An 18,809-nucleotide genomic window follows, 5' to 3' on the forward strand; every position below is an offset into this window, starting at 1 on the left:
GTCAGTTAGACGAAAATGTACACATACTCACGCAAACTCAATTTTTTCGCATTTTACGTCCAATCTACTGCTTATTTAAAATAATATGCTCTTACCTACTATGGATTGCAGTCCTGAAATTGTTGCATCTCCCTCACAATAGCGATATTACTTGAAAGGATAGTCAACGCCTCCTAATAAGTATTGTTCACAAAGCGTATCTCTGGGTCTTGATTTGAGGTTTCGCTATTCCCATTCCGTTGAAAAAGAGGCTGTAATTACTTCACGTAACAGATCTTTGCTTAAAGTGCCCCTGAGACGAGTATTGACCATTTTATTTTGGCCTAAATTGTTTACACAATGTTGAATTGGATCAAGTTAAGACCCTTTTTGCCATTAAAAACTCAAAACAAACCTTCAATGACCAATTTTTACAGCTTCAAAGTCGTCCAGAAATCGTCCGCCATTGCCGGAAACATGTTCTAGCCGAGCCCGTAAAAACATCATCATGACGTCAAAGGCTCAACAAACGTATGCTTTGCTTTTTCACGACTCTATTTGTTCGCTGCACAGAGAATCACACATATTACTTTTTTGAGAACTGTTTCGTTGTCAGTCGGGAAACGTCGACTTTTTCAGACGATGAATTGTCCTAGAAATCATTTGAAGCTTCTGTGGATAGTTTTGCGCCGACAAACGATGAATTTTTGCCATGCGAATGAAGATAAACACAGAATTGCACGGACTCCTCATGTGGCTTTTGTGGTCGCATCGCTTTATTGCCTGCGAACTGTATTCTCGCTTACCTAATCATTCTAAGCAACATATGGCAATCTACGGTCTTTCCTTAAACTTAGGTAGCTCGGAAAGCAGTAAAACTCTTCAACAAAAGCTCATCTTTCAAACCGGCAGTCTAAATCCCACAGGGATCAACGGACGCTTTTCATTCCACTAATTTACTCGCGTTTTTCTCGTTGCCATGTTCCCACCAATAACGTAGCTCCATTTTCTGCCTTTAAAAGCACACACAATCCACAATTCCTCTATTCGCTCCGACGAAGGGCTAACGCTCGAAACGTCAGCTTTTGTAATCGTTACGGTGGCCAATTTACCACTCAACTTTGTTGATATATCCAAGGGCGTAGCCAGGGGGGGTCCTGGGGTGCCCGTGATCCCTCCCCTTGGTAGGCCTTCTTCTGAGCAAACAACCTACAATATTCAGGTGGTGAAAACGCCATGACAATATGTTGGCCTGCCCAGTATACTCTCGCTGCTCATCCCAAAACTGTAACATGAAGTAAAACATGCACGGCGGGGAGGTCGACATGACAATCTGGTGAGCAGCCTCTGTGACCCCCCCCCCCCCTTTGAAAAATCCTGGCAACGCCCCTGTATATCCAAATTATTTCGTTACCCCCATCAACGCAGCCCCAAACAGTTTCTTTAGAAACTATCAGCCTTTATTCATTTGTATTTTTGCTTGTCGTAAGGGATTTTCCTTTTTCGTAAGAAATGATCAGGTGATTAGTAAAAATAGTTTTCGTCAATGGCTAATTGTGTATCCGAAGGCTGATCTTGGAAGTTTTTGAAAGCCTTTTAATTTTCTAAGCCATCAATGTGTTTTCCCTGATGTATTTGGTCAATATATCATTAACCCTTTCCTACGTGTTTTTTACTATCGGTGCTTTGAGAGGTTTGAAGTGAACTCTGTGGTTGAGTTGCACTTTGGCCTCTTTTGTTTTTTCTGTCATATTCATGATGGCTATTGTTGTGTTGCTTCGGTGAGGTTCAAAGCAGAGTTTGTTTCAACTCTTTTAGAGCCGTGACCTCATTGCGTTACAAAGTATTTTTTGGCTTAGATGCAGTCTGCAAGTAGCGTTATGACAATTTTCCAAGTAGCTCTGGAGGGCGATAGAAGACTGAACTGGTGGCATACAGTTTGATATGAAACAGAAGTGGCTTTTTGTTTTGTCCGTGAAAGGTGTAACGGAGGCGCATTCTTCTTCCGAATAAATCTCGCAGAAGTTGGCCTGAATTTAAATTCGTTTGTCACGGGCGTTGGGATGAATTTGAAAGCCTTTGATAGCACGCTGACTTGGCTGTCAGATGGTTGATAGTTTGACAGGTTTTTAAAGAAATTTTCATTTTCTCGGTCTTTTGGCTGCGAGCCTACATTTTAAAGTGTTTTTACGCTCTGTGTCTTAAGCTGCTTGTTCTGCTTTCGCTGATATTAAAGCCAGCTTTTTTTAGAATCAGAGCACACAATTATATTTTTCATCTCTTTTGTGTAAAATTGAGCACTTTGAGGTCAGAAATCTCAATCCTCAATTCGGCTATTTTATCATTCTTATTTACAATGTTCACCGAGTACTTTCCTTTGTGTAAGGTATTCTTCCAGAGAGTTGTTAAAGGTGGATACTGATCAGCTCATATGTAAAGGTGACAAAATCCGTGGAGGTTCGTAGACTTCGCTTTTCGGCATCGAGATCGCACTGAGGACAGTTTTTCTTGTCCCTTTTCTTCTTCAACGGTAGGCACTGAACCCGACAGAATTCCTCGCCTAGATCCTTCAAAGTACACAGATCTCTCGAAACAGTCCTCCGAAAAGTGTTCAGAGTAGATCACAAATATTTCTGTAGGATTGAAGTTTACTCGGCGAGGTCGCACAAATCGCATCCGTTTTTCCCGCTCTGATCTATTTGCAAGGCTCCGATGCAGAGAAATACCTGCAGCATGGTCTGCACGATTACTTAAGCTTTGAATTACGCATCGATGCCCAGTCATTTTTGATCAGTTTTTGTAAGAATAGAGTAAAGCACTCTGTTATGTTTGCTTGACATTTTGCCATGTGAGATTTTCGCGTTGAGCCTTTGACGTCACTTCCTCTGAGTCTTGCGATCAACTTCCGGAATATGATCAAATAATGGCGGACGCGATATCGTGAATTTAACGGCCCGAAAAAAGATATTTCTGGTGCTCAGTCTAAACTGAAATTTGGCAGAATAGGTAAGGGAGACACACTGAACACGAAAATGAAAAAAAAAAATGATGTACGAAAATTTTGGTCTTAGGGGCACTTTAAATGTGAGCCTTTAACCGAACCACGAAACAAACTGTAAGCGGAATTTTGCTGGTTCAGAAACGCGTTTCTTGTGGGCGGAACAACACTGATCAATTCGTAGTGCCGAGATCTACTGAAATCGACAAGTTCGCAAAAACAGAACTTTGTACTGTGAAACACGTGGCTTCAGGAACTTAGGTCTTGTTTTAATTCATTTCGTGATTAAATGTATTATAATTAAATGTAGTATGGTATTTTTTTAAAACATTGTTTTAGGTGGATAAAGCTCATATTAGGTCAAAAAGAGCGAAAGATGAACCTAGTTCTCTTTCTCACTATTTTTACAGTTATTGATTGTTTGATTGATTGATTGATCGAGTGATGTTCCGGAATTCCCAAGAATGGTCCGTGTTCCTCGTTTTATCGACGCAGTTTATTTTAATCACAGAAATTCTCTTGGAACTGGCATTCCAGTTTACTAATAAAACGAGTAGCAGAGAAAAGATGTAATTATTGCCACTGCATTGCGTGTCGTGTTCTCTTAATATGGATATCTCCTGCTCCTTCAAAACTATACCAGAAGGCACTGTGTGGCTTCGACAAACGATCCAGAAAACAGGAAACGGAAGTTATACCTCTTCTAGCCTGTTTAAAGCGGATTGATAGCCATTCTGCTAGTTTCGGTTTTTCCGGGCCAAGAGACGAAGTTGACATAATTCTCAGCCGAGCAGCTATATTTGCTTCTCCTGTTAACATACATTCCGGATCCATGACAATATGTCCCTTGCATTGTGCAAAGCTTAGTTTGGGGTGGACGAGAGATGCCAGGTCGAGGTGCAGAGTTCCATCTGATCTATCAAACCATGGTAAAAGTGACAGAACCCGGCCAAAGTGTGACAGAGGAATAGGGAAACGTGATGCTCCGAAAATAATATTAAAGAAGACAGGAATGTTTCTTCAAGTTGGCTCAGGTGAATTGCCTTTTAGCTTACCTTTTCTTTTCAAGACACCTGAAATATATATTTTTTTCAAATTGCGTAATTACTACTAATGGCTCTTGATTTTTTTAAGGCATTTGTGCAACATGTCAAAAAGCATTGAGAGCCCTCGCTACAGACGAGAAAGTGGCAGCCACTGCGGCCTCACCATCGGTTGCCTCTGTAGCCGTCAATGTTGTTGAACAGTTGGAAAAACTTAGTCCTGGTTAGCTTCGACCGCATACATGTACCTGCAGTCAATACAAATGCCAATGGCATTCACGGACAGACTCAGCGAATCCAAACGTATAACTAGTAACCACTGTTAAAGAAGATTTTCGGCTAATCATTTCTACCACCCTCACAGTTACACCTTATACTCTATAAACCATCAAATTCTGTTGACCATCATAGCCATTCTTCCGCAGTCTGCAAGAAATTATGATGGTAAAGGAAGCCTTGAAACATAAGTCTTTTGTTTCCGTAACAATTTTTTGCAGATGTACTTCATCCATTATTAAAAATGTTAACATAACCCTTTGGTCTCATAGGGGAAAGGAGTAGTCTGTACCCCTGGAAAATGGATTCACCACCATGACATTTTAGTGACATCGCAAGGGGAAAGACTATTCTCTCAAGCTTGTCCCAGAAACAAGTCCCCTTTTGCGTATGTTTATGCGAGGAGACTGATAAAAGGACCTTTTTGCAAAACAAAATATTGATGTCCCTTTCTACACTCGTGTTATCTACATCGGAAACCTCAAATCAGTGTTTTTATGTATTGTAAAGCGCTTTTAATCCAAGAAATATCTTAGGAAATTTGGAGTTTACACTCGCTTTGTCGTTGTTTTTTCCATTTAGAAAAAAATTAGAAGAAGAGATGGAGGAGCCTCGTGAAGTCTCTTTTACTTAAAAATTAAGACCTTCACCAGAAGCAAGTCTTTACGAACCATCTTTCGCCGAGGAAAAAAGTGGATCACCAAAAGAAAAGCTGAACGAGTTTCTCACTTCAAGGGATATTAATCCAATCCGCCATTCTTTGGAAAAACCGTAGGCAGAAGCATCCGAACGGCCCAAGCGGCATTACATCCGAAAGGCGCAACAAACTGTTGATGCATGTTTGACTGAAGTTGCCCCAGAGGACTCCCTTTGAACGTTCTTAGTTTCCGAAATGCGAACTATTCAACCGAAAATTTCGGACACCCCAAAGAAAATCCTCAGTTTTATTCTCTTACTCAGAGACTGAGATCCTTTTGGTCATCACCAAGTATCGCAACCTCTGAGGGTACCAACACCGGATGTCCTCCACTAACAGATCTCCCATCAAATATGACTAATATTGCATACACCAACGAAGGTGTGCCAGTGTGGAGAGCGTATGGAGTTGGTTGCAGTAAACTTTTACCTTGGAGTAGTTTCTGTAAACAAAGCAGTAGCTCTCTTCCTCAGATAAACAAGCATAAAGATAATGCGCACTCCAACGTTTCTTTTCAAACCGTCAACATTGCCAGAAATCTGGGTCAAAATGCCGAACGCGGTGCGTATTGAGAAGTTAATGGCGGCGAAATCGTGTAAGAGATTGTATGGGATTTCCACAAAAATCCAAAATACCACAAATGCGAATAAGGTTATTCCTTAGCTCAGACTCGAAACATGTTCAGTAGAGATTAAGCTGTACTTCTAACATAAAAATAATTCAAAAGCTGTCTGTCTACTTACTTCCAGCAAAATCAGCAATGTTCGATATTCGAGGCTACCCATTACCTCATGTCTGTTTCAAATATAGCGTAATCCATGGCAAAGGATCGCCGATTTGAGGAGCAACCCTTCCAGGGAGTCAACTAGCTCCGACTCGCATTAAATAAAGGGAATTTCGAAATAAGCAAATCGTCCATAAAAAGAGACATTTCTTGATAATGAGATACTTCCAAAAGAGCTTGAAAATTGCTATTTTTGCTCTGTGGAGTCTGTGATCTGAGACCATCCTTGAGGACGCACCAGAAGGGAAAGCGTTAAAAGAAAAACCCTCCGCGAAACCTTCAAACTGTCGCCATATTTGTTTTTGCAATTCAGCAATGTTTGACGGGAAATAAACTCAATCCAGACCCCCTGATATCAAAGTAGAGCCTTGAATAAAAATTTTCTCGCGCGAAAATTAAGAAGCAGATCAGAGAGATCTGTATTAGTACGCTCGTTGAACTGTGTTTTCAACTGGGAGAAAAAGCCCTTTTCAAGTACGATTTGCCTAGATCTTCCCATTATTTAATGCAAATGGTTTAAGGTACAATTTCCAAAATGTCTGACATCTTAGACGATTGCAAAAAAGCCAGTTTGAGTGGACATTGAAACTTAGTTCAGAGTGTCCCTTGCATTACATCAGACAGCAGATTCCTATAAGTCGCTCTGCCTTACAAAATACCAAGAGATCAGTTCAAAGTTGTTTTCCTTTTGCTTTTTTCTCCATAAAGAAGATCCACAGAACTAAAATCGTTCAATATTTTATATGGAATTTGTCTTGACCGCCATCTTTGTTTTCATCCGACTGCAATCCGCTGACCACTGAATGCGGGAGCAAAATGTCCTCGATTTCTGGCGATGAAGCTAGACGAAGCGCAAAACAAACAACAGAATTGACAATGGCTTTAGCGAGAGAGAGTGACAGCGACGAAGAAACCTGTGAAAAAGGAAGTGGGCTCTTTTATTGTCCAGAGGAGAGGTGTATCGTCATTCCAGCTTTATCTTCCTTAGAAAAACATCTGGATTGTGGCAAACACAGGTATGCCCTAGACCAAAAACGCTTTACGACAAGGCAATGGCATTGTACGCAGCTAAACTGGAGCATGGCGCTGGTATCGTTCCCTAAACTGTAGATGAAGATGTATCTATCGTGAGAGGATAATGGTCGTGTACTACCAAAGGTCCTGTGCTACCAATGGTCCTTTGCTACCAATGGTCCTGTACTACAAATGGTCCTGTACTACCAATGGTCCTGTACTACCAATGGTCCTGTACTACCAATGGTCCTGTACTTCCAATGGTCCTGTACTACCAATGGTCCTGTACTACCAATGGTCCTGTACTACCAATGGTCCTGTACTACCAATGGTCCTGTACTACCAATGGTCCTGTACTACCAATGGTCCTGTACTACCAATGGTCCTGTACTACCAATGGTCCTGCACTACCAATGGTCCTGCACTACCAATGGTCCTGTACTACCAATGGTCCTGTACTACCAATGGTCCTGTACTACCAATGGTCCTTTAATACCAATGGTCCTGTGCTACCAATGCATGTAATTAAATATTCATTTCACCTTATTTCTGCTCCTTTGGCAGATATCATCAATATGTCTTTACTAAAAGGCATTTTCCCGGACAAACTTAGAGTCGCTAAAATCTTTCCCATCTTCAAGGCAGAGGATCCTAGCTTTTTGGTAAACTACAGACCTATTTCTTTGTTGTCTAATTTTTCCAAATTTTTCGAAAAAGTCATATACAATCGCCTAGTAGAATTTGCAGAAAAACACGATATACTTTACCGCTGTCAGTTCGGATTTCGGAAAAATCACTCAACATCGCACGCGTTAATTCATTTGGTAAATAAAACTGCATCTGCAATCGACCAACACCAAACAACGGTGGGTGTTTTCCTAGATCTTTCCAAAGCATTCGACACTCTCAACCACCAAACCTTGTTTGCCAAATTGGAGCACCATGGTGATGGTATCCGTGACGTGGCTCTGCAGTGGTTTAAAAGCTACTTTTCTTTCCGCCAGCAATTTGTCCAATTCAATCAAGCTTGCTCTCCGATGCAAACAATCAAGTGTGGAGTCCCTCAAGGTTCGATTTTAGGCCCAGTATTGTTTATTCTATACATTAATGACCTTCCTAATGCCTCTGAATTATCAGACCCTCTACTTTTCGCTGATGACACCAGTATCTTTTATTCTCACTCAAATCTAAATTGCTTAGAATCCATACTCAATGATGAACTCCAAAACATTGACGTTTGGCTAAAATGTAACAAACTTTCAGTTAATATAAAGAGAACCAACTACATAATTTTTAAACCCAGATAGAAGACATTTAACTCCAGCATTTCTCTCTCCTTTGGAGGTGAACCCCAACAACAAGCTAATGTAACTAAATTCCTTAGGGTCTATATTGACAATCTCATCTGAAAATACCATATCAGCTATGTATGTTAACAAATCGCTAAATCAATAGGTATTATATTTAGGTCTCGCTTTTCCCTATCCTCTGCAACCAAACTCACTTTGTATTACACCTTAGTTTATCCTTATATCGCCTATTGTAACTCCGTCTGGTCGTCCACATACGTATCTAACTTAAATAGAATTTATTATTTGCAAAAGCAAGCTGTACGGGCTCTCACCAACTCAGACTATCGAGACCACTCTGCCCCTTTATTCTCCAAACTAGGAATTTTAGATATTTTCCAAGTCAATACGTTTGAAATCGCCAAATTTATGTTTTATTTCAAAAATAACTTATTGCCCCCATTTCTTCGCGATCTTTTTGTAAGGAATAGCCAAATTCACAACTATGGTACCAGAACAGCCGGTAATTATCGAACGCATTTGTGCCGTACAAATGTCAAGCAATTTACAATTCTCTACCAAGGTCCTAAAATTTGGAACTCTCTCCCTATTTCAGTCACTCGTACGCCAAACTTTCTCAGCTTTAAAACGAAATTGCAAGAGTTTTTACTTAAATAATCACTGAATTGATCAAGCCGCACATTCGCAGCACTTTTTTTTTACTTAATTTATTTTTGTAAGTGAGGTGGCTCTCCCATAAGCCTGGTGGCTTCTTGGGTCTCCTCGCCTTCTAACTGTTATCGCTGTAATTAAATATTTTTTATTGTTAAATTAAGGTAAATAAAGATGATGATGATGGGGTGGGCTCTTAATTTCGTGATAGTAACAAAAAAGAACCTCACCCGGATGCCCAGAAAAAGTATTTCAAGAGGGAGAACGCGCTGGGCAAAAGGCTGGCCCCACGAACATTTCCAAGGCAATGCGAAGAGCTAAGCACAGCGATGGCTCCAGTATCTCTGAAAAGGATGACTTCCTTACACCTCAGCAGATAGCAGGATTTTTTTCCCCCTTGACAGCGAAAAAAACTTGACAGCGATGATGATTATGAAAGACATTAGGCAAACTCAGAGAAAGACATCCAAGAGCTGACTGAGGAAGTAATAAAGACTTTCGACCTTCAACACCCAATCATGTATGACAAATACAACATTTGTGAAATCGCGTGCCAGTCCCAGTTGTCAAAGTTTTCCGGTGGGATCCTACGGAAGATCTGCACTGCGCTTGAACTAGACGTTTCTTCAATAACCAGCAAGCGGAAGCAGCCCTTTAAAGATATTTTGCAAGAATTAGTTGAAAAATGTGTTTGCAAAAGTATGGACTAAATATCTAATGCAAACCTTGAACTCCCTGCCTGCGAAAAGACCCGCGCCCTGTCGGAAAATCTAACGGATTACTAATTCACCTTGCTGATCCACTATAGCTAAACTGAGAAGTGTTTTCTTTAGACCGTCTATAAAAAGTCATTTACTTCTTAAATTTAATTCACTTGGAAGGACAGATTAACCCCAGAATGGGTTTGTTTACTATTTTTTTGCTAAAAAAAGGAAAAGATGTTAGCTTTTACGCAGAGGGAGTGAAAATTCTGTTCTGATCAGACAACAGGCCTACAATGTGTCTTTACGCATCATCTAGACTTTACAATATATTGCCATGTAATTCATTGAGGGCTTTGAACCCGATCGTATTTAAGGGGGATAAATTACTTCTTACTTGGCTAGCTTCTTCGATAAGAGTACCAAATAACTTATTAGTTGGGTTGATTCTTTCAAAGCCACTGTTTCAAATATACAATACTAGTACAATTAACGCTCAGCGAACATGTATTTTATTTTAAGTCCTTAGGCATACAGCTGGTGTAGTGATTAGAATGAATGGTTTTAGTACCAGACGTGAGCTTTTTAACCGTTGCCAGTAATATATGAAAGTGAATATGAGAACGCACTACTTGGGTCGTAGTCTTACTAGCGACACGAGTAACTTAACAAGGCATGGTAGGCTCTGGGAAAGAAGTAGTGTAAATATAACTCTGCTGAACGTTGGCTAGTACAAAATTTTAAGTAAAGGTTTTGGTTATCCAGTTTTAACTCTAATACAGCTTCTTTGAAATAAACAAGTATTCCAACACTGTATTTTTCTCTAACGGCACATCTGAAGTGATGTGCTATGCCATTTGCAGATCTTTCGCTCTTTTTGACCCAATGTGAGCTTTATCCACCTAAAACAATTCTTTTAAAAATACCATGATACATTTAATTATGATACATTTTTTAAATCACTAACGAGGTTAGATTACTGTTTACCCCTGTTTCCTGTATTTAAAACAAGACCTAATTTCCGGAAGCCACGTGTTTCACAGTACAATGTTCTATTTCAGTGTTCTCAACAATAAAATTTCTGCCTATGGAAAGGGACAATCGACTACTACTGTACTTCAAGCCATACGAGACGACGTAGTAAAAGCCAGGAAACGTGCGGAGGTAACTATGATGATCTTAGCCGACTTCTCCAAAGCCTTCGATACGATTTGTTTCAGAAATCTTATCACCAAGATGAGTATACTAGGTTTCCCTAGAGACTTCCTGATATGGACACTCAATTATATTACACATCGTAAACAATTCGTACAGATCGATGACACGTGCTCAGAGGTTAAAAACGTGAATTTGGGGTTCCGCAAGGCTCCATCTTAGGTCCGGTGCTATTCAATATCTATGTTGCTGATCTTCAGGAGTACGTAAATGTCAAATGCCTCCAGTATGCGGACGACACAAAAATCTACGATCATGCTTAAGTATCTGACCTAAATAACTGTAGAAAAACTATCTCCCAATCAATTAATAAACTAAGTGCCTGGTCTAAGTAGAGTACCCTCACCTTTAACAACGACAGAATCAAGATTATGATCCTATCCACTTCGCAAATGTTCAGAGTACATCACCGTGACGAGTATGATCCTAATATCGTAGTCAGTGGTTATAAACTAGAACGTATTAAGTCTTGCAAACTGCTTGGAGTTCACATCAATGAAGATCTTAAGTGGGACGATCACATCAAGCACACGGTATCTGGATGCTACGCCACTCTATCGATACTAAGAAAATTGAAATACCTTGCCAAATATGAGCTTAGAAAGCAACTGGCAGAAACATTGATTTTGTCAAAACTAGATTATACAGATCTGGCTTTTTACCCTTTACCACAATTCTTACTTCGCCGTTTGCAACGAGTTCAATTTGCTGCTGCAGGTTTTGTACTCGGTCACTATTTAATGGATAATTACTGAGGCATATGGCATTATGAAAAATATTTCTCATAATGCCATGTGCCGAAGTAATTATCTATTATAATTATTCATCCCCATGAAATCCTATTGCAGCCTGCACATTGCAGTATTTTTGATATTGCAGCATGCTTATTTAGCGCGTTTAATTATATTACCCCTGATAATTTCCCTGCTAACAAAAAGGACCGCCTCCGTTTTCCTGAAACAGTTGTTTTGTCATCTTAAAGACTACAATCGTTGATTTAATGCAGAGAGAGAACAATAGAATTTCATGGGGATCAGTAATTATGTTTAGAACTTTCGGGATGTACTTAGAATCGGATGGCTTCCAATCAACGAGAGAAGGGATTTGAACCTCCTGAAATCATGCTTTAAAGCTTTGCCTAACACTGAGACTTGGCCAGATTATCTTAAAATAATAAAACAGGAATGCTGCAATGAATTGCGCTCAAGCAATTCAATTAGATTAGTGGTCCCGACCGAAAACAGCACTTTCCAAGACCACGCGTCGAACCTATTCAACAATTTACCAAAATCTATTAGAAACTGTAAAGATTACAGAACCTTTTTAAGACTTTCAAGGAATTTTTTAGGTAATAGAGTACAGAGCGATCAGGTAGTTTTACTGTAATTTCTATTCTATCAATCTTACTTCCACTTTTAATTGCATATTGCGTAATTTGTGAATAACTTAATTTGATTTATTTTAATTGTAATTTATGCATTTTTAACAGAGAAGAGCCACCTAGTGGATCTGTCAATGAAACATTATTATTATTAATATTATTCTTATTATTATGTCGCAGAGAAATCAACTGAATGCTACATTCTAATCAGGCAGCACAGGGCGAAAACCGTAGCCTGTGAGCCATGGAGTAAAAAATAAATGTACATTAACTAATCCTAAAAAGCTTTTCCGTTGTGTCTACGGTCCTCCTTCTAACAGGAATTCAAACTGCCACCTTGAAAGTCCGGGCAATATTCAGCGTGCCCGAGAGCACCGCCCTCTGCATCTTTTGCAGTACGTCCGTCCTTCTGCCTCCCACCAGCTCGAGCATCATGACATCCAGCTCTCGTGACCACCCCCCGAGGGCATCCATAATAATGTTATATTGCTTCACCTCGTAGCCTGGGAACTGCTGCCTTAGTTCCCAGCGAAGGGGTCCGTACTTCAGTGTCTTCTCGTCATCCTTTCTTGTCCGATTGTTAACCCACGGGCAGCTCATTTCCAGCGTCACCACTCTCTTACACATATGATTACAATGCGTGCATCCACCCTATTGCATCTGACCTCTTGTTGATCAGCATATATAGGGACATCCCAATAAGCTTTAACATTCTCTGACTCATACACGGGTTTCGGCTTGTCGGGTGAGTACCAGGGTGGTATCTCGTCTATAAATCTCTCATCATACAACAGTTCGTAAAACAGTACCTTCAGTGCTGCGTCGTGTCTAGAGAGATACTTGCTCTGGGCCAGCGCACTGTATCCTGACAAGATATGTGCCACACTATCTGGAGCCTTGCCGCATAATCTGCGGCAAGGTTGATGACAAATTAATAATAATCTTATTGTTATTATTATTATTGTTATTATTATTATTTTGTGCGAAGTTGTCGATTTCAGTAGATCTCACTTTGAATTAATTAGCGTCGTTCCGCCCACGAGGAACACGTTTCTGAACCAGCAAAATTCCGCTTACATTTGGTTCGTGGTTCGGCTAAAGACTAACATTTAAGCAAATATCTCTTACGTGAGGGAGATGCAACAATTTCAGGACTGCAATCCTCAGAAACATGGAAGGTAAGAGCATACTATATTAAATAAGCAGTAGATTGGACGTAAAATGCGAAAAAATTGAGTTTGCGCGAGTGTGTGTACATTTTCGACTATTTGACGACACCGTCGAATCAGCGCATTTTAGCCAACTTTAAAATTTATTAAATCCCCCCGAATAATTTCCCCAAAAAATCCTTTGGAGATCCAAAAGAACTACCCTCCGCCCTCCGAAATCCAGATTTTCGGTTAATTACTTTGTATAGCACATAGTTAAATCACGGGCTACTTTTGACCTATTTTTAATCAAGTTGCAAGTAGGTCGGATAAATTAAATTAGATTGTATAAATAAATGGTCACGAGTTGCTCAAATTGCAATCGACATATGTTTTGATGTCGTTTTTCAAGATTTGGTTCTTTTACAAATCCAGGTTTTTTTATTTTGTGACGCGACGCTCCGGGATGCGTCTGAAACTTAGAGCCGTAAAAGCCACATTTTGGCGGAATTCAGTTGTTATCGATTTTCTCGAAAATAAATCGATATTCAACCAAACGAAGTATGCAGTGGTTTGCTTCACTCTTAGACCAACCTAACTTGAGAATATGAGCCGAATCGATTTTTTGGCTGTTGTCACCATATTTTGAAAATGTTCGATTTTTGGGCACATTTGCTCTTAATAGTTTGAAAGTTTGCGTTCAGAACTTAGTTCAGCACTTATAAAACCCGTGTTTTTGATTTAGTCGTTTGATCAGATTTACATCGGTAAGAGTGTAGGCCTATTCTGTGTACTTCTGGTTGATTACAAATGAATCGCTGTGTTTCAAAGCTGGATGGAATAACCTAAATTTCGGCACGTAGTCTGTGGTTAAAAGTAACCAGTTCTTGTTCTCTTTTTATAACAGCCCCTCGATCGCCTCATCTGGTTCTTGGAGGATCTCGTCCCGATGTGGCGAAAGGCAAGACCCGTACTTTGATCTCACGGCCCGGCGAATGGTGCCATTTGAGGCCTGGCTCATCCTCTTAACGGTATATTCCAATCTGTGTACAGCTTATCGACACGAGCGAGGCAACACAAGGACAACATATCGCCGATTTTCTTCAATTTAGCTGAAGAGCAAAAAACTCTTTTTTAGTTGCCGCCACTCCCAAAGAGCTTTTCCGTTGATTCGAAGTCAGAACAGTGGGTTTATACTATCTGTCAACGTCTGAGACATGTTTAGAAAACCAGGGTTGACAGGAGATTCTATGAGCTCTAAAAAGAGCTGAACATAGCAGAATTCAAATTTTTTTTATAAGATTGTGTTGTTTCTGCCGATTAATCTGCTGTGATAAACTTCGCCAATGGTTGTATTTCCGGATTCGCTAAATAACAACAGATAACTTAAAGCTTTCAAAGTCGGTATTGTTTGTACAGTATCTCAATTCCAATGCTTAATTGCAGTGGCGTGTGCGCTATTTGTTTTAAAAACTGAATCGGTTTCGAAAAAAATTCGAAAACTTCGGTTTCGATAATACCTTATTTAAGCCTCCTACAGCAGAGAAAATTTTCCTAGGCATTACATAAACATGGAAGTAACTTATCCATATGCTGACTGTGAAGTTTTGCGAATACTTCATCGTATTATTTAACCTGAAGATCAGCTTATTCAGTGACGACATCTAAACTAGCAAAAGCATATTCCATAGTATAATTTATTTTATTGGCCCCTCCTCTACATAATCCATATGCTACTGAGCAAATTCTCTATATCTCTTTGTGCCATAAGGCACATAAGGCTTTGAAATTCTCTTTCCATCCAATTCGGTTTGTTGCTAAAGTTCTAACAATCGTCCATGACTGCCACCCAGCTATTCGTCTTTCGTCTTCAAGGTCTCCTTCTCCCTTCTGGCCCCCATTCTTATGCTGTAACGCAGTGTTCCTCTCTGTTCTTCCTCATTATATGTCCGATCCAATTCCAATGGGCAATAGCTGCGGCAAATAGTTTGCGGGTAAAAAAGTAAAATATAGGCGCAAGTAGGCGATTTATAGCCATTTTCTTTAACGCTACTCCCTCTTATCTCGAAAGACCGTTCAAATTTACCGCCGGCGGACTTACAAAAGTACCCGATTGTGTTGCAACATTCTGCGCAATGGCGTTCGACGTATGAAGGTGGATTACATTTGGTTTTCTTCTTTACTACGTGCAAGTACGTGTTTATTACAGTGGTAGCAAAACACAGCTTCCAAATTTACTGAGGCGTTTTGTTTCAAGAAATTGTTCCAGGATTACGAAGGGCACCTACCTTAGACTTTGTTCGCCTCGACCGATTAAAAAAAAGCACTTTCGGATGGATATACGAGTTGCTAAAAGATTTCTGAATGATACAACTTGTAAATGAACTCGTAACGTTGACGACCAAGCTATGCACGCTTTTGCATTAAAAATGGCGGAAATACTTCCTCTTTTGTCTTTTGGCAAATTGACTCTCATTGTTTCGCCGCTTCAGGGTATCAGTTAATTTGTGAATATTAAGGTTCATACATGTGTTTTAGAAAAGACGTATTTAGGCACTCATGCATGGGTGACAATGACTTAAAATATTTTGTCCACCCCAAGACGGTATGCATTCGTGGTTTGACGAATAAAATACAGCTGAAGCGACGCTCTTTCTGATGTCTGAAGGCAATGGCCACCTCGATGTTTCTAGAACAGCTCCATCCGAAGGAACTCGGAGGAGATTCACCGTACAAAGGAAAGACTCTGCTGAATCAGTCGTGAGTGCGAAGCTTGAAAGTGGTCAAGTTTTCAACGTCTTTATATGTATCTTGAAATGGATATCTGCAGTTCTAATTTTCTTGGCTGTATTATTCTGTATCGTGACCAGCAAGATTTGTTTGCTGGTTCTTGGGCATCAGTTTAAAAGTGTACAAGAAACTAGAACGAACACTACAACAGATTATTCGGCAGAGACAAACAAACAGGCTTTAGTGATGATGCTCGTGCTTACCCAAATGATACCTCTCGCGGCCTCTTTGCTTTACGCCATTTGGACAAGTCTGAGGAGAAAAAGTCGACCATGGCCAACAAAACAAGGATTCATCATCGTGAGTATACTTATAAATTCCAAAATAGAGCCGTTCCTTATAAATGAAACCCTTCTTCTTAGAGCTATATGCGATAGCAACATAAACGTAGTTGACGCAGTCACTACAGCTTGGCCACGCGAGTTGAATTTCTATCGAAATCAAGTAGACATTTCAAGGTGTTTGCGCCCTTGACTTTGCATCAAAGTCCTCGTAAAGGGTGAAATTTCGCTTACTAGATATTTAAAAGAAAGTTTCTGACACGGCAATCCCAACCCCTATTTCAGAACAAAATCATAACTGAAAAACTGTAAAAACAATTTGATTATATATCTTGAATGTAAACGATTTCGATTGGTCGAAGGAAACCTTCTAATCTCATGATGTGCACTAACTGGCCACTAAATTGCCATTGCCGTTTTATCTTTGCCTGCGATTTCACGACATTTTTAGCTGTAGCGCAATCATGACATTGTCTACCCTTAAACTGACAACTAGAACTGGCTTCGTCTCTATAATATGCAAAAATCGATCTTTCAACTATTTGGCATAGGCAAGGCACGTATTCATAAGCTTAAATGGAAATGATCCTTTCTTCCACTTCCGTGATTTTATAAATTTATGAAAAAAATTAGCAGAATTCATCCAAAGTGATGGCAATTTTACTACAAGGATAGAGGCAATAATCTTTAAGACAAGCTTTTCCATCGCTCAGATTAAATGAGATGTCAGAATAGAGAACACAAACACTCTTATAATTAGACGACAATTATCTCGGTCATCTTGCATAAAATAGGCATCACTGTCTTCCAGAATTCAAAGCGAATCATTCATGCATTATAAGGTAATTTGGTTTAATCAACCGAGCTGATGTCACATTGACGAAAGGTTAGCTCTTGAAAGATCAGCTTTACAAACTCTTTATGGCAGCCAAGTTACACCAGCAACTCAGCTGATAAAATCAAATCATCTTGTTATACCCCCCACCGATGCATTATCGCAGTTTTTTTAGAAACCTACCCCATCATTTGTTGATGCATTAGCTTCACAAAATTGGTTTAATTTGGTTTCATCCAACATTGAATTCAATGGTATACTTTCTACTCAGTTTCCCAATCTATTCTAGTGCAGATAACCATTCGACAGTTCGACAATACTACATGTATCCAGGGACCTAATTTAACGGCCCAGTCTGCCAGAAGTCTCCTAAAGTTCAGTGATGGAGCATTCAAAGTATAAATCGGAAGTTCTTAAGTTCGACTCCTACCGGGAGCACACAGAGTTTTTTTTTTCTCCGACTACGCCTGTGTCATTCACTGAAAATGTCATCTTTACTACTTTTTATTTGGAGACGACTTTTTAGCGCATCCGAGGTAATTCTTGTGGCTAAAAGGGACGACTTGAAACCAAGCGGAAGATTTCATAAGTCTTAACAAAAACGTCAATCAAAGTGTCCTATATGGGGCTCATTTGGAATGTTGCTATGTTTGGCATTGTTATCTCTTTGAGTGGTTTTGACTGAGTTGTCATAATATGCCACGCCGGTCATTAAATACACTTAAGATCCCTTTGTTTCGCAAAAGTTCGAATATTGGAAAGTATGTCATTGGCTTAATAACAGTGAAAACACAAAGTAAACACAACCTTCAGTTAGTACAAATGAATTACTAAGGAGAAGCAGCGTTATCTGACACTTCACAAAATAACGATAGAGATTCGCATGAGCTCACTGCTTGAGCACCATTGTTAAGGAGAGCTCAACATGGCGAAAAGAAATCGCATTTTAACATACTACATAAGCTTGGGATAGGAATTGTTTCAGATTTTGTCGTATTGATTTTTACGACTTTGAAAAAACTCAAAAAATTTATTTTGCACAGTGACGGTTGCACAAAACGAATAAGTATATTAATTAAAAACTGATATGTAATTTCCAACTGAAAAAAAAATTTAAATAACAAAAGAAAAAATAATTAATTCCTGTTCCATTCAATAGGCAAACGTTTAAAAAAAGTCATTACAACACGTCGAGCAATGACTGAATGAAACGAAGCCTGTCGCAGCTAAGCATTCGTATTCGTGTTCAGAAGTCACTATTGATCCCCTACCAAGGCAATATGTGGAATGGCTTATACATGAAAGCCATTTTCCCTTGAAAATGTCGTAATATGGAAGGAACGGGATATCTCATATCTTACACACAATCATCAGTGGAATTATCTGGATTATAAACACTAAGCTGTATGGATCTAAAGGAATCAATTAGAGCCCACGGAATATCGGACCCTGATTACCCGTCATGCACTTAAAAGCGTGAAATACTCCTTATCGATCAGTTTTCTATTCGTGTTTCTTTTTGGGGGTAGGGGGGCGGCCAACAAGAAAATGTCAACCCATCTTCTGTTTTTAGTTTAATTTGTGACTCTGACAGACAATGATAAATTTTCTTTTTGGGGGTAGGCGGGGGGGGGGCGGCCAACAAGAAAATTTCAACCCATCTTCTGTTTTTAGTTTAATTTGTGACTCTGACAGACAATGATAAA

General features: G+C 39.6%; 1 protein-coding gene and 1 long non-coding RNA gene across 4 annotated transcripts in view; one reads left to right on the top strand and one right to left on the bottom strand.

Moving 5' to 3' along the window:
• Window positions 1–14,893: 14,893 nt before the first annotated feature.
• Window positions 14,894–15,690, bottom strand: LOC148740838 (uncharacterized). Its single transcript, XR_015991088.1, has 2 exons — window positions 15,486–15,690; window positions 14,894–15,171 (listed from the first exon to the last, which is right to left on the bottom strand). It is a non-coding gene; the product is annotated as an uncharacterized LOC148740838 (long non-coding RNA).
• Window positions 15,691–15,740: 50 nt separating this feature from the next.
• LOC111333673 (uncharacterized) overlaps window positions 15,741–18,809 on the top strand; it is a 20,192-nt gene continuing 17,123 nt past the window's right edge. Inside the window, exon 1 of one of the 3 annotated variants that reach the window (XM_088731322.1) lies at window positions 15,741–16,287. In XM_088731322.1, coding sequence (XP_088587448.1) covers window positions 15,856–16,287 — 432 coding nt within the window. In that variant the 5' untranslated portion in view covers window positions 15,741–15,855. Of the gene's footprint in view, window positions 16,288–18,733 lie in introns of those variants that run through there. The other 2 variants (XM_088731316.1, XM_088731318.1) reach the window with 2 other exon arrangements.

Source organism: Stylophora pistillata, chromosome 1 (assembly GCF_964205215.1).
Source record: "Stylophora pistillata chromosome 1, jaStyPist1.2, whole genome shotgun sequence".
NCBI lineage: Eukaryota > Metazoa > Cnidaria > Anthozoa > Scleractinia > Pocilloporidae > Stylophora > Stylophora pistillata.